We start from the raw sequence: 16,583 nt of genomic DNA, 5'->3' as shown, positions 1-16,583 counted from the left end.
CTTCTTTTTTGTAGTGATGGTATTTTTTCCCCTTTTTTTCTTTGATTTATTGGGGTTAGGCAAAGGACATTCAATCTGGGGTGGGGGTTTTGCGGGGGGTTGTCCCTGAGAACATATTTGGAAGATCTTGAAAGTATTTCACTCCAAGAGAAAAGATGGGTTGTTGTTTGTTCATTGTGATGCTTATTTTCTTGCCTAGGAAAACAAACAGTTTTCGTTTCCTGCCAAATTGAGTAGAACTGTGTATTTTTTTTAAGGATTTATGTTATTAATTAAATTTTTTCTTCTTATCATTTTTTTCTCTCTTTGTTATTATTTGGTTTTTGATATCCGCTTTTATTTTCTTCTTTGAATGCGAGTCCGTGCCCGTCAACCTGTTCGTTCAAAACCCTGACAATTTCAGAGTGTCTTTTAAAAAATTTATTTGCATGAATGTTTTGTTTAATGTAAGCCCATAAATGTGATTTATGTTTTATTTAGTAGAAAACATGTATTAGTTTAAGTATTTTTTATGTTTAAATGTGTTTTTATCTCAGCAAAAAACGACGGTATATATCACACAAAAAAACTTGATTAATTAAAAATAAAAAATTCTTGTCAAATTAAATGGATCCAAAGCATTGCTTTTACTAAATAAGCACGTCTATATGTTTGGATTAAATAAAAAACTTATGCAAGTATGCTTTTTAAAGAGGTCTAAAATGATCTGACAGATAAATTGTATGTACTTACACACATCCATGAAATGCACCGTTGAATGCATACACTTTGAAACAGATTTTACAAGTACTGTTTGTAGTGATATTGTTAAGGTGGATATCTATCACCTCAAAACACTAATTCTTCTTCTATTAACTACCTGAGATTAGTTGGCCATTTTCTTTGTTCATTTCTTTATTTGTATATTTATAGGTACCTTAGTAACAAGAGACGTTTGGAAAAAGTTATAGCTAGCAAACAGGCCTCCGATATAGGAAAATTGCGGCACAAAATCTACTAGCTGGTTTGAGAATAGGGATGGCAGTGGATCGGGAAACGGGGCCTTGCCCTGCCTCTCTTTGTTTGGACCGAGGATGGAGGACATGAAACAGGGATGGAGGTGGGGATGAACTTATGCTTTTCTCCGTCTCACCCCAGATCCATGTTAGTAAAATAACTAAAATATCTTTATGGATGGCAGTGGACTGAGAAGAAACGGGGCCCTTCCTCGCCTCGTTTTGTTTATGATTTTTTAAATGCTTGGCAGTTGCAATACGATGTATTTGTTAGATAATTACAACTTATATTATTTATTGTTTATATATATGTTTTATTTTGTCAATGATGACATAAATCTTAGTTTTTGATAAAATAAAAATATATAATTACATTTTCGCTTTCTTTTCGATTCTTATTCGCTTCCCTTTCGTTTCTCACTCGAATCTTATGTCGCTTCTTTCTTCACTTCTTAGGTCGCTTCTGGTTCACTCCCTAAGTCGCTTCCGAGACACTTGAGATGTGGTGGGAGAGAAGACCTTGTCCCCCACCTCCACCCTCGTCCACTGTCATCCCTATTTGAGAAATGATAAGTACTCATAAAAAATTAAACAAATACTGGCCCTGATCACGTATCACAGTTACCACACATCATAAGAAGTGTCACTTAACAGTAAATTGCCCATCATATCCTAATGGACGGGGAAGACCCTGTTGTCTAGTCAGCTAGAAAAGGTCATCGTATGGTGTCTTTTGTTACACTGTAACAAACAGATGACACAATATTAACAAGCAACAACACAGTGCAGTACAACACATTGTCCAGGAAAAACAGAATTGACTTGAGATGTGAAATTTCACTTTTCCTAGACCAAAGGTACGTTCGGTTCCTTCCCACAGAATCGCTTTCTCAGGAGAACCTGAGAAAGTGATTCTAAATGCCTGAAATCTCATGATTTGATTTCGAATCATTCTCATTTGAAATCATGGCAACTCGTGACATTTCAAATCTCACGGGTTGCCCTGTGGAATTGGATCAGAATGATTTGAAATAATTCTGATTCCAAATCCCATGCGAGTTGAGGCACCTGAACATACCCCAAGTGTTCTGAAAACTGTTTTCAAAACCTCCAAACTAGTAGCAAGCTACTTCCAACACTAGGCTATGGAACACTTGGGCACTGAGGTACAGCAGCGCTAATTTGTTTTCTCCAATTCCTTACAGAACAAGTTTTCATTATAGACAAAGGTGTCTTCATCAAGGGATTTCACAGAAAAGTTGAGAACTGAATTCCTTGCTGCTAACTGTGATGCAGTAACTCCAATATTTACAGAATGAGCTTCCATGTTTCTGGAATTCTTTATTTTCTAAACAAAAAGAGAAGGGAAAATATTAAATTGTTTTGGTCTTTATAAAGAGAGAAATCGGAAAACACACCCAAGAGGCAAAAGTGCTTTCCCATTGGGGAGGTATGAGCCTCATTTTGACAGGAAAGTTGCTTTTTTTTTTGGGTTATCATGTGGGTCCCACCATTTATTTCTCGACATGTTTGTTTCACCCTGTGTAGGAAAGAGATTTTATTTTATATGAAAGAGCATAGGATTTCATAGGAAAGGGCATGAAACAAACGCCCAGGAAAGAGACCTGTTGCTCAATATTAGCCTTGGATCTTGAACTTACATGAGAGAGAGAGAGAGAGAGAGAGAGAGAGAGAGAGAGAGAGAGAGAGATCACATAAGCATCAGAAACAGGAGATAGAGTTGGGTAGAAAGTGCCCTCTTTCTCAAAGAAGAGGAATTTGAAACCTGCAAACGAAGGAACAGTTTCAATTAGCCACTCCTCATCCTCCTTTTCCATTACTTTATTCTTCCTTCGGAAAGAACAGAAAAAAAATGGCGACCCTCAATTCGTTTCTCTCCATACTAACCCCATTTGTGCCAAAGCCCATCGCCCATCCATCAATCCGCCTTCTCCCAACCTCAAGAAACAGCAGCAGCAGAAACATAAGAAGAAGAAGAGGGCACATGACGACGGTAGTGAGGTGCCTGTTCACGGGCATCGTGGAGGAGATGGGGCGCGTCGAGGCGCTCGGGCCCTCGCAGTCGGGGGGATTCGACATGAGGATCGCGGCGAAGGTGGTGGTGGAGGACGCCAAGCTGGGCGACAGCATCGCCGTCAACGGTGCCTGCCTCACCGTCACGAGCTTCTCCCCCGCCGGCTTCACCGTCGGCCTCTCGCCGGAGACGCTGCGCAGGACCTCCCTCGTCGAGCTCTCCCCCGGCTCGGCCGTCAACCTCGAGCGCGCCCTCCTCCCTTCCTCCAGGATGGGCGGCCATTTCGTCCAGGGCCACGTCGACGGTACCGGCGAGATCGTCGCCATGGAGGCCGAGGGAGACTCCCTGTGGGTGAAGGTCAGGGCGGTGCGCGACCTCCTGCAGTACATCGTCCCCAAGGGGTTTATCGCCGTCGACGGGACGAGCTTGACGGTGGTGAAGGTGTTCGACGACGAGGAGTGCTTCAATTTCATGCTGGTCGCCTACACGCAGCAGAAGGTGGTGATTCCCTTGAAGAAGGTGGGGCAGAAGGTGAATTTGGAGGTCGATATTCTCGGCAAATACGTCGAGCGCCTTCTGAACAATAGTGGGACCAAACATTCATCTTGATCAAGGTGAATTCTTTTTTGCTCATTTTGAAGTTGAAGAAGAGATGATAGAAGTTTTGCTTTAGATCCATACTTTTTTTTTTCGTCCATTGTGTAACAGTTGGGAATTTGTTGATGAATCGTGGGTTTAATGTATGTCTAGAGATTTTGATAATGTCTTGGATTCTATCGATACCTTTTAAGGGTTTTTCTTTCGATTCATGCTTCAATTCGTGGCGTATGTTGCAACTATTGGGATTTGATGATGGCTGTGACAATTTGTTTTGATTCGTCATTGGTCTTATTGCTGATTAAATTCTTATTTGTAAATTGTAATTGAATCTTCAGTGATACTCTGTTCGTGAGAACTGTATGTTGGTGTGCATTTGAGAAAATCCTATTGTATTTCAGCACACTGATGTGAAGTAGATTTTCATCTTCGATCACTCTTTTGGAAATGCATGAGGATTTGGTAGTTATCAGAATCGCAGAAACTGCAGAGCAAGAAGTCCTGAAATAGGTCTTGAAGGAGATTGCTTTGTGTTGTATTAATTACTTTCCTGTTCATTTCCTTTATTTAGTTTACCACCATAAGGGCTTGTCCTGCTAACTGTTTGAATTTTTTGTGATGAAAAGAGATCTCTTATCTGGATGCAGTCTTTTCAAATCTCAGCTTCGGTTTAATTATTTTGCACCTTATGAATCGATTGCTGAACTCAATAGCTAGTTTCGATCTTGATTTCAACTTTTTTCTTTTTCTTTGAAATAATACCCATATGAGATGATAGCAAAAGAGGTTTGAAATTGTTTAAGCCTCATGTGCATCCTCTTCTCCTTTATTGTTCAATTTTCAGGGATTATGTGATGGTTGGTTAGCAAGATCGATTGAAATTGTTCCTTTTGTTTTCAGAGCCCCGTGCATTGACTTCTAGTGTTGTTATTTCTGCTGTTAAAGAAGCTACTAGGCAATGCACCTCTTGAAGCATCGGGTGTTCATGTTGAAGGCATCTAGAAATTGTTTCTTATATTTGTTTAGGACTTCAAAAACTTTAAGTTGATTAGAATCTTGAGCAGCAGCTGGAATATGTTGTTCACATGAGTTATATCTCAAGTTGAAAAGAAATACTCTCATACTAAATTATTGAGTCATGTATTTTTTCTACGTCTTAAGAAAAACAGTGGCGGAAGATCAACAGTCATCAAGATTCAAGAGGCTGAATTAGAAGATGCATACAGAATTTTCAGTGATTTATCGGCTTTGGGTTACCTGAATGGGCATCATTGTCAATTTCTGCAATGCAGTCCTTCAGACTCCTGGGCTTCTGCTTGGATAATCAGCATTAGTTTTCACTTTTCCCTTCGGAACTCTAGTCTTGTTCCCAAAATCACTTTCTGTAACAGAATTTGCTTTTATCTTTTCCAGAGTAAGTGAAATCTGGAAGCAGTAACCTGCTAAAATCTCCAAAATGGGTTCCCTTGATTGTTAAAATATAGTTACCTGTTATTACATATATATAACTATATATATCAGTTATATATATGTGTATATATTTTTATATAGATAAGGGTATTTTAGTCTTTTAACAGTTGCAATAGGGACAGCCTAGTAGGGATGTTATGTAATTTTTGTTTTTTATGTTTTATGAAATATAGCTGTTGGGCTTAGCCCAAGGGGCTGGTCCAACAGCTAGTTGGATGTGTATCTTTTTGTGCCTATTTAAAATCACTCCTTCCCCCTTCCCCTTGTAATATCAATGCTTTTCTAAGCATTTTTCAAGTGAATATATAATTTTTTTTATGTGTTGTGCTTGCCCTTAGTGGCTTTTGTATGAACTTATAGTGTTCTTGTGATTGTTCTCACTTAGATATTGTATTGTCCCTTAGTGAACTAGTGTTTGTGCACTCTTTATTGTTATTTGTTTTCCCTTAGTGGGTTTTCTATTGTATTTTCACATGTTTCATTACATGGTATCAAGGCAAGAAACTCTTGGGATTGTGTAAAGGTTCTCCAAAGTTCGTAGTTGCAAAGAAAGGATCTTCTACAAGTCTTGTTTCTCTCCATCAATATAGACAAAAAAGGATTATGATAGTGATAGCATTCAAGCTAAATGAGTCAAACTATTTGATGTGGGCCGCCGCTATGGAGCACCATCTTAAATGTAAAAAGTTATAGGGGTATGTGAGTGGTACTACATGTGAACCACAACTCATACTCACCAAGAAGGATGGTGATCAAGTTAGAGTTAAGATTACTCTATCCTTTTTGTATATATACTGAGCGCAGTCAGGAAAGGCCTCTAGATAGGAATGTCAATGAACACGGGATTTTATCTGATGTCTGACCGAATTCGATTCCATTTAATTGCATTTGGTATAACAGGATGCGGATATGGTTTTGATATTTTGCTGTTGTGACAAATATCTGAATTTGATGGATGTTCAAATTCATTTACATTTAAAAAAGCAGATCTAGTATGAACTTTTTACCATCAGAATTGAATTCAAACTTGAATTCATTTAACCACATCCGGTTAATTTTTTTTTTACTTGGAGAAACTGCCCAAGGATCAAAGACCTAGTTGCGCTGATTCTGCCTGCCATACTTAGGGTCTCTGTCCTGACAGCATAAAACTCCGAGGGCTTACCCCCATGCCCCCAGGAAGTCACCATGCTTTGGCTTAAGCAGGGGGTGACACCCATGGGATTTGAACTTACACCACCCGCCTAGTGGCCTAGGCCCCATCTCACTGCACCCAACCCCTTGGGGCTTCAACATCTGATTAGTTGAAAATGGTATTGGCCACATCCAATCCTAATCCGAGCCATTTACATCCCATTAAATTTGTGTCACAATTAGGGAAGGCAAACGTGTATCTAAAACGTACCAAATTAGTAACTTGGAAAACCTGGAAATGTTTCAGTGAACCTAGGAAAGTAGATGGATACATAGCCAAACTCGGCCACTGCAAATTCCTCAAAAAGCGTTTTCACTGGGGCAAATCTAATAACAAGGACTCTAATGATTAACCAAATTAGGTCAGCCTCGGCATGTGGATTCCTCAGTAAATCATGATTAATCAGTAAAATAAAAAAATCATGATTAATCAAAACCAAGGAAAGTAGATGGATACATCCATGCAATAAACATAGTAGCCAAATTCACTGCAATTTCCTCAAAAAGTGTCATCGGGGCAAATCTAATCACGAGGATGATAAATTGCTAATCATGATTAACCAAATAAGATCAGCCTTTGCATTTGGGTTCCTCAGCAAATCATGATTAATCAGTAAAATAAAAATAATCATGATTAATCAGTACAAAAACCGTTATTCACATTGTAACACTAATCAAGCAAAAACTAAAACCAAAAAATCCAAATATTAAAAAAGCCCTGCAAGTTTTGCAGTTGCTCATGAGAAATCCCTCTTCACTCATTTGCTAAACCTGTAACTTGAAAGTCTGGAACTATCATCCATGTACCATAAAGATAATTGTCCAATGGTGGTGTTACATGCCTACAACTGAACCTGGAATTTCAGCTAGTCATGCCTTGTACAAAATCAGGTATGTCAGCCTTACCAAAGAAATTGGATGCTTGGGGAGACAAGTTTCATAGCTTACATGTGCAGAAAAGAGTTGGAGTTGTTTTGGGGTTTAAGCTTCATATTTTCAACGTGTCCGTCTAATTCTGTTAAGGGGTACTGTATTGAAGTTCTGTGGATTTACACAGTCGATGTGCTGGGGCTTGTTTAAATTGCTGGGACTTTGTGGAAACGATCTGAAAATTTGTTCGAGAGCTTTATATAAGAGTATTGACTTAAAAAAACAGAATGCTATAGATGCAAGTATACAATTGACATCAACAGACTATGAAATGATGCAAGACTAATAGCAATACAAAGCTCTAGAAAGATGCAGAAGCCATGAGCAGAACAAGGGTTCCCATTTACCCAATTGATGACCAGCTGGTATGAATTCCCCTTTCTTATCACATCAAGGAGCACTGAAGATCTTTAGATATGTCAAAGTTAGAGAGCACTGTAATTTTTTAGCTATGTCAAAAAAATGACGACCATATCCAATTGAGGTAAAGATACAGACGGGAAGAATACCTCATAGAATTAAGGGTTTTTGACACATGCCATTAGAGATGGCTTTTGTAATCTAAAAACATCAATGATCACCCCCCAACAGAATAGAACAGGCTTCGCAAAGAAACAAATCAACAAAAAATTAGAAGCTCGCGTAATATTTGTTTGTAGAGAAACATGGCTAAAATAAAATTATGTTGATTTTATGTCCAATCAATGGTTTGCTAGGAAATCCCTAAAAAACATGAATTTTCAAGCAAATTGGTGGTTTCTTTCATGATTTTCTTACCTTTTCTGGGGAAAACATATTTTCATTCATGGTGAGAAATCACAATTTGCAGCAGTCAATTTAACGTCCAACCTCTGCTCAAGCGATTCATCTATAAAATCATTGGCTTTACCCCAGCTGTAACTTGAATCACAACACCTTGGCTATTTACCCGATTCATCGCTAAGGACATCTACACGGCAATAGACAACTAAAACAAATTTGGGATGACCATAAAACACCTGTGGGCAATGGCCATACAACACCTGTGGGCACAAAGATGTGCCGAAACATAGCCATCATTATGATCATCATCAGCCCTTCCCAACTGCATAAGGTCGGCCAGAAATGTGCTCAGTATACATGTGCAAGAAGATCCTTCATTAAAACAGGTGTCACACTAATAATAAACCAGAATACAGATGAAGAGTCAAAGGCACCATAGGCGTTTGATGAACCATGTCAGTATCTCCACTCCATTGAAAAAAGCAAAGCTAGATTTACCTGCAATACTGTCACACTTCACATAAGGGCATGAAGGAAAACTAATACATCCTACGGTGACACGTTTCATGCTAAGATTACTGGCCGAAAGGATAGTTCTGGGAAAGCACCCCTTGTTAGAAACATCACTTTAAACAAATAAAATGTGACGTTCTAGAACTCCATTGAGTAAACAAAGACATAAGATTACTCCACAGTTTCCTTGCTCCCTTTTTCAAATAATAACCACTTTAGTCACCCAGTCCATCCAATTCAGAAATAGATGCAACTCTTCCTACACATCTGACTGCTCATAAGGGGCACGAACAAACAGTTGTCCATGAAGAGTGACCACTGCTGATGTTTGATGTGCATCTATACGTGAAGGCAAGGTGATAATCTGCAATAAGTTCGAGGCATTTGATAATGACACTGATAAATAGGAAAAAGAATTAGTGAAAAATTTTTAGGCAACAAAATCCACCTTTTTGAAGGGGGTGACACCCCACGGGTTGTCAAGCTGCTCTGGCTCACCAGATATGAGCACGCGTCCTGCTGGATCCGACTGAAGACGCACCTATCCATCAAATATTGGTCCATAAGCATCTAAATGAAAGAGCACAGGCATTTATTCTAAAACCAAGTAGAGATCACATAGCAAAGGTCATAAATCGGAAGCACACTCTTGCTCACCATCTTGACAACTGATAATCATTTGGTTTCTATGGTTTGCTTTCTGTTTACATGCTGCACTCAGTTTTTTAGCCATATGGCTCCGCACTCAACAGTCCAATTTTACATGGATGCTGGCGTTTGAACCTTCCTAATGAGCAGATGGTTCCACTTACCAATCTTCAACACATTCTCATGTAGGGTTCTGGTCAAAACAAGTGACCATATTTCCATAGACCAATTCTATTTTACTTTCAGCAGGATTTGTGTTTTTCACATAACCTCCATGTCTCCACAACTCATCATTATTCAACCAGTCACTGTTCATAAGCAGGCACGTCCAATCAATCTTAATAGTAGCTAGCCATGTAGTCAAAGGTGCCTAGTCGAGGAATCGGCTGGATTCCTAGTTTTCCCTCTTCAAGGACACCAATTTCCCCCCTAGGTGCCTAGTCGGTCCTTGCCTAGGTGGGAAAATCGGTACCTTGCAACTTGTTACGTGCGTTTTTTGCTTTTTTTTTAATTAATTTGGTATGTGTGTTTGTTTATGTAGATGTGACATTGAATTGTTATGTGTGTTTGTTTATGTATGTAGATGTGTCTTAATTTTTTGTCAGGTTTTGTAATATAACAGGTTTACTGTGCAACTATGCTTCAAGATAGTGGTATTTTGTACTTTGTGCATTTGTTGATTAATTTTATGTTTAGATACATCTTTGTTGTTAGTCTTAATAATATTTGGGCAGGTTTTGTAATATAACATGTTTACTACGCCTGACGACAGCAATATCTTATGCTTTGTGCATTTGTTGTTGATTAATTTTATGTTGAATACATGTTTGTTGTTAGTTTTAGCACTTTATTTTAAGAATTTAGATTATTTTTAAATTATTTGGCATTTGTTGATAGTTGTTTGCTTTGCTTATTCAATAGTTTTTAATATTTGGGCAGGTTTTGGAATGTTTAGACGTTTTTTTTGTTTATTGCTTATTGTTGATTGATTTTATGTTGCATACATGTTTGTCACTAACTTTATCAGTTCATTTGCATATTTTTATATTTTTTTAATTAAGGTACCGACTAATCCGCCCGGTCCTGCCTAGTCTCCTACTAGGGCTTTTTAGGGGTCCACTGACTAGGCACCACCTAGCGCTTTTGACCCATATAGGTAGCTAGTGCATAAGCAATTAAGTTTTCAAAGGCTAAAGGAGAAACTTGCACATGCCTGTGCTTACTCAGCATCCTTATCAGTTTTGTTGCACAATTGGGATCTCAAAAAATTAATCATGTATCATGTTGTTCAAAATGGGTATAAATACACATGCTTCAATATGCATGGCCATAAGACAGAGAAACATGTGACACCATGATCATGCACTAGGTTCCACAAATCCGATTGATTAGACCAATACCTGCTGAAAATGATTGAAAGCTTATGCAGATCATGACATGACAACAAATGTACTTACAATATCACATGCAAATGACCAAGACAGGCACGCATGCTGCTACCAATTAAATATTTGTGCCGCATTAACCCTGTTTGATTAACCGTTTTGATCGAGAAGCAGAAACTTCCAATAAAATGGGAAAAGCAAAGTTTTGTTTTCTTGAGTAACCTGTACTTCAAATCTAATCCTTGACAGGATTATTTTCTGGAATGACGGTTAGACCAAGTTATAACCATGCATGTAGGACAAAGGATTTACTTACCTCTTCACGCAGAAGCCCAGGAACTAAAGCGTAAACCTCAAAGCAGTCCTTCTGTCCAAGATGTTAATAATTATTAATTGAGCAGAACATCAGCATAGATAAGCTCTGTTCATCAACAATCACAGAAAAGTTTTATTCATGTCTTGGATATGCAACTTACAGTTCTCTTCACATTAATCTTCACCCAATCTGCACTAGGCCCAATATCAACAACTGTTGTGTCCATCCTGTAGCATTCACGACCAAACATCCAGGTCAGTCTAGATGAGATATTACTAGCAATCATAAAATTAGCATTTTTCCGAAAAAAAAGAATTCCTTGCAAGTGATAAAGATAGATGGTTCATCTAATCAACCATATGTTTTTGTGCAGAAAAATTCATTTGGCACAGCAAAATTTCATAAAGGATAAAGGTTCCTTCCTATGGATCACCAGTGTGGTTCCTCTAATTCTATACATACAAGGCAAATTCTTTCTGCAAGGCAATTAATTAAGGGAGGTTTATTACTTTATTAAAACTATCATGGAGCTCAGAAAGAAGCATCAAGTTAGCAGAATCCAATCAAATTGCAAACGAGCAGTAAAATCACTATCACCCTACCATCAGTATCCATCTTCCGGACAAAACAAATAAATCGTATAAAACCAAATCTTCAACAGTTCAGCACTCAGGGCACACACACACACATACAGAGGACTTTGAATGAACTTAACTGTGGCTTAGCTCCTTTTATCCGTGAAGGTTTAGCAACCCTCTCAATGGATGGCTTCTTGCGTTTAAGGACTCCTAGATAATAATGGATTTATTGTGAGATGAAGGATGAGGTAAAGAAGCCACAATATAGATGAAAGAAGATTACAAGAATACCAAGGCTTTTCAGTTGCTTTTCACGCTTAGACAAGGAAATTGAACTCTTATCCTGCATAACATGAATAATAAAATTATGGACATGAACATACAGAAGCAGTAGCCTAAATGAGAGCATATTTTAGACATGCAATGCACATAATCATAGAGTTCTTAAGAGGCTTTACAAAATTTCACCTTTATAATTGGGTCGCCAACCTCACCGTTACCAAGAAGACGCCGGGAGTGCCAGCCCTGCATAGCTCGAGCTGCTGCATCCCTTCTAGTCCTACCAGACCCAGGTGCTTGGTTTCCACCACCCTAAAAATGCATGCTCATCATCATTAAGCAACAACATAACTTTCAAATGCCCCTTGCATACAACTTTTAGGGCACTTTTGCTTGCCCCCCACAGTTGTGAGCAAATGATTCTCATTTGCCCCATTTTTCATGTGCAAGCAAATGTGAGAAAATGGGGCAGTGAGATTTGGAATCACATTTGGGCATATTTACCCACTTCTCATGTGATTCCAAATCACATTGTCTGCGTCTGGATTTGGAGCAGGGTTATCGGAAACACTATAGGACTCAAGGAAGCGTGCTTCCCCGAAACACGTTTCAGAAGCGCGCAAAATGCATCACTTCTGAAATGTGCGGGGAAGCGACCCTTTTAAATAGGAAGCACACTTCCCATTTCGCTTCCTGCTTGCTTCCCACTCTCTTCCCAATATCAAGAAGTGAATTTTCTTTTTTTGAGAGGTTTGGAGCCTTTAACAAAATTTTTTTGCCCAATATTGGACAACACGATTCCTATTCCTAGGTTGCTTCCCTCTTCATTTCCGGGTCGCTTCCCTTCTCGCTTTCGAGACGATTCCCGGTTCGCTTCTAAGTCGTCCAGCACTTCCCACTTCCTGAAATTTTAGAAGTGCCTCGCTTCCCGAATTGCTTCCTCGACTGGCAACTCTGATTTGGAATATAATTGCATGATTTTTTTAATCGAATGAGATGCACGCAAAATGTGCCCTTTCAATACCCCTTGCATAAGACAAGTTGAACCAAACGGTTAAAGAATTGCCTGGGCCAAAGGTATCATAATATCTATGGTAACCACGTTTCACCATCTACTGATATGTATTATACATTTCAGCATAGATCATAGATTAAAATACAATGCATTTATTTCATGTTTCTGTACAGTTTCAGACTTTGTTACAAGATGTCTACTAACGATGTTTTTTCACCAGATCAAGATGTTTGATCTTCATGTGGATACACACATGTATTGTGTCTCAGTAACCATGTATTTTTGCCTTAGAATAGACAGTATACTCCATAAACAAAGATTATGCTCCGCATGCCTTAGAACCAAGCAAGTGTTAAAATGTATGCATTTACTGTTAAAATGTACACTCAAAATCAATATTGTAAGTATAAATATATATACTTATATTCATAGAGATACGTATACATATATTATATGTATACGTATCTCTATATATAAGTATATATATTTATACATTTTTCTCCTTTTTTACCCGAAAGGGTATTCTTGTCATTTTACATTTTGCGCATATTCCATTTGGAATATGCTGTAATTTTTCATTATTTTTGTAATTCTTTTATGTTTTTATTTTTTTCTTTTTTGCACTCTCAAAAAGTGCATTGGGGGTCTCCCCAATAGAGTCATTGGGGAGCCCCCAACGGTCACAATTGTGACCGTTGGGAGCTCCCCAACGACTCCTTTGGGGAGCCCCCTCTTGCACTCCTTCTTTCTTGTATAAATAGGGGTGTTCCCCCTTTGTATTTCCCAAGCTTGAGAGACTCAAGCATTTGTTTTTTATGAAATACATGCATTATTGCATGTTTATTATTTATACGCTTTTTGCGTATTTTCAAGTGTTGTGAGAGTGCTTTTGTGCACTTCTTTTTTCTAAAGTATTTGCGCATATATGCGTATTGTCTCTTCGTAGACAATTTTACATGGTATCAGAGCTCGATTGGTGATCAAGGATCGTGGGATTCTTCTTTTTTCAAGTGCCTCGAAAACCGTGCCTTCGGATTCTTAGAAGTAGAAGTGGTGGATCTCGCTTCTCAAATATTTTAGAAGGATCTTGTGCAAGCTAGAAGTTGAAGCATTGTGTTGGTACGCCTCCCTCTCCTTTTCTTTACTCCATAATGGGTGAAAAAGAGTCTCACTTCGCGCTTGGCTTCAAGTTGAATGGGTCCAACTACCATATTTGGGCCGGGAACATGGAGGCTCACATAAAAGGTAAAGGATTATGGGGTTATGTGCAAGGTTCAATTCCGGAACCGGAACCCAAAATAACCATGATGGACGGAAATGAAATCAAGATTCTTGAGGGAGAAGAAAGGATCAAAGCTCTTGAAGAATACTCCAAAAAGCACGACGAATGGGAAATGAAGAACTTCAAGATTCTTTCTTGGTTCTTCGCATCCGTCGAAACAAAGATTAATGCCAACATTATCAAGTTCAAAAAAGCATCGGAAGCTTGGCATTATCTCGAGAAAATGTATACATCAAGAGATCTTTCTCATAAATATTACCTTCAAAAGAAGGCTCTCTCCCTTACTCAAGGTGAAATGTCCATTAGGGAATATTATGCCGACCTCTCCTCCATTTGGGATGAGCTTTCCATGCTTGAACCAAAATGGAGTGGAGAGGCAATTGAACTCCGCCACAAGCAACTTGAAGAAGATCGGTTCTTCAACTTTTTGAATGGGTTAAGACCGGAATTTGAACAAATAAGGTCATCACTTCTATCCTCATTTACCCCGCCATCTCTTGAAGATGTTCTCACCAAATTAAGTGGTGAGGAAACTCGTATGAGTTTATGTAAACAAGGACCAAATGTTCTTGTGGTTCCTTGTAATCATGAAGAAAACAATGAGGTTAATGCCGTATCAAGACCCGGAAATAATGTAAAGACCTATCGTCCTCCTCATTTTAAATTCCAAAATCAAGGAGGAGATGGTGGACAAAGAGGAAAGAGGGACTATAGCAAGACTATTTGTCACTTTTGTAAGGAACCGGGGCATATCAAGCCCGTTTGTCCCAAATGGAAGAGACTTCTAGCTATGGCCACCACTGGTGTACCACAAAAGGAAGAGGCTTCATCAAGTGGGTCACTCTCGTTGAATCAAATAGTGGAGGCCCTTCAACCTCTTCTCAAGGGAGCTACATCCGGCGCCGCCGTATCTACCTCTTCCATTCCAGGTAAAGTCTCTTGGCTTTTGGACTCAGGTGCATCTTTTCATATGTCCCCAAACATGTTTTCACTTTCCGATTTTTCAAAACATGCTTCTCCATCCTTTGTTTCCACTGCGGATGGAACCGCTCTTGAAATTAAAGGAATAGGTAATTTTGAAACTCAAGATTTTTTCATTCCAAAAATTAGATTTATACCTAAACTTAACTTAAACCTTCTCTCTGTTTCTCAACTCTCGGACCATGGCTGCGATATTAAATTTTCATATGACAAATGTTTAATACAGGATCGCCGGTCCGGGAAATTGATTGGGGAAGGCTTTAGAAAAGGAGACTTATACTATATGGAATCTCTCCAAGTTCCAAAATCTTTTTGTAATGTTGCCCGGAACAAAGATATAAACATATGGCACAAAAGACTTTGTCATCCTAATGTCACCAAGTTATCTTATCTACATTTTGCAAAGGATCTATGTAAAAGTTCTTTTTCCTGTAATGATTGTATTCTCGAAAAAATGCAAAGTTTACCTTTTGAGCAAAGAACTATGTTCTCATCTAAAACCTTCGAAATTGTTCATTCCGATGTTTGGGGACCCGCACTTGTTACTTCAAAAGGAGGCTTCTCTTACTATGTTATTTTTGTGGATGATTTCTCCAGATATTCATGGATATATTTCCTAAAGTACAAACATGAAGTTTTTACATGTTTTAAAACCTTCCACTCTATGATCAAGAATCAATTCAATAGTAATATAAAGATTTTTAGAAGTGATTCTGGAGGAGAATATCTATCCAACCAATTTAAAACTTATCTTGAGGATCACAGAATTATTCACCAAAGATCTTGTCCTAAAACCCCTCAACAGAATGGATTGGCCGAAAGAAAACATAGGCACATCATTGAGACCACTAGGACCCTGCTTATTTCTCAAAACATTCCTAAGAACTTTTGGGCTGAAGCAGCCCTCGCTTCTGTTTATCTGATAAATCGCTTACCATCTAGGATATTAGGAAAAATATCCCCTTTTGAGATCTTGTATAAATTTGAACCTGATTATAATAGGTTACGTGTTTTTGGATGCAAATGTTTTATACTTACGGATAAAAACGACAAGCTCTCTCCCAAAGCTATCCCCTGCTCTTTTCTTGGGTATTCCGAAACTCAAAAAGGGTTTCGTTGCTATGATCTTCGAGATGATAAGTTATATGTTTCTAGAAATGTAACGTGTTTAGAAAATGAGAGTGGATTTGAAAAAAATGTTTCTCAACAAGAAAATTTTGATTACTCATTCCTTTTTGATTTATTGGCTAGTAACGATGATATATCTAGTGATGATGATGTATCATCAAACCACGATGAGGATGATGATGTTGAAGAACATAACCCTCTCAATGATCAAGAAAACAGGATTTCAAGTGATCCGATAACCTACTCCCGTAGAAACCAAGGCACCTTTAGAAGTGCCATTGACCAATATAGTGAGCTTGTACCTACTCTCGATCACCGAAGATCTGAGAGAAATAGGAGACCGCCAACTCGGTTTGTCTCTTTTGATTCTTTTTCACCCCGGTATAGGGCTTGTCTTAGTGCCATTCATTCTTATTTTGAGCCAAGGAATTTTGAAAAAGCTAAAAAATGTATAGAATGGCAAGAAGCCATGCAG

At 38.5% G+C, this 16,583-nt stretch overlaps 2 protein-coding genes across 3 annotated transcripts in view; one reads left to right on the top strand and one right to left on the bottom strand.

Moving 5' to 3' along the window:
* The first annotated feature begins 2,664 nt into the window (after positions 1-2,664).
* LOC149830432 (riboflavin synthase-like) lies at positions 2,665-5,413 on the top strand. Of its 2 annotated transcripts, none has more exons than XM_090016512.1 (2): positions 2,665-3,644; positions 4,789-5,413. In XM_090016512.1, exon 1 carries the CDS (start codon positions 2,869-2,871, stop codon positions 3,637-3,639), a length of 771 nt encoding a protein of 256 aa, XP_089872638.1. In that variant the 5' UTR covers positions 2,665-2,868; the 3' UTR covers positions 3,640-3,644; positions 4,789-5,413. The 2 variants fall into 2 exon arrangements, with proteins under 2 accessions (XP_089872638.1, XP_089872639.1); XM_090016513.1 differs by lacking the exon at positions 4,789-5,413 and adding an exon at positions 4,528-4,768.
* A 2,929-nt stretch (positions 5,414-8,342) lies between these two features.
* LOC149830431 (AT-rich interactive domain-containing protein 5-like) overlaps positions 8,343-16,583 on the bottom strand; it is a 32,260-nt gene continuing 24,019 nt past the window's right edge. Inside the window, exons 6-12 of the mRNA XM_090016514.1 lie at positions 11,892-12,014; positions 11,715-11,766; positions 11,561-11,633; positions 11,006-11,072; positions 10,846-10,896; positions 8,945-9,037; positions 8,343-8,860 (exon numbers count right to left, since the gene is read on the bottom strand). Coding sequence (XP_089872640.1) covers positions 8,756-8,860; positions 8,945-9,037; positions 10,846-10,896; positions 11,006-11,072; positions 11,561-11,633; positions 11,715-11,766; positions 11,892-12,014 — 564 coding nt within the window. The 3' untranslated portion in view covers positions 8,343-8,755. The remainder of the gene's footprint in view (positions 8,861-8,944; positions 9,038-10,845; positions 10,897-11,005; positions 11,073-11,560; positions 11,634-11,714; positions 11,767-11,891; positions 12,015-16,583) is intronic.

This window comes from Nuphar pumila, chromosome 8, assembly GCF_984573655.1.
Source record: "Nuphar pumila chromosome 8, dmNupPumi1.hap1.1, whole genome shotgun sequence".
NCBI lineage: Eukaryota > Viridiplantae > Streptophyta > Magnoliopsida > Nymphaeales > Nymphaeaceae > Nuphar > Nuphar pumila.
This window is presented reverse-complemented; position numbering and strand designations above follow the sequence as displayed.

What these genes read in the sequence shown, in the direction of transcription:
- LOC149830432 (XM_090016512.1), top strand. Translation starts at nt 2,869, where the DNA reads ATGGCGACCCTCAATTCGTTTCTCTCCATACTAACCCCATTTGTGCCA.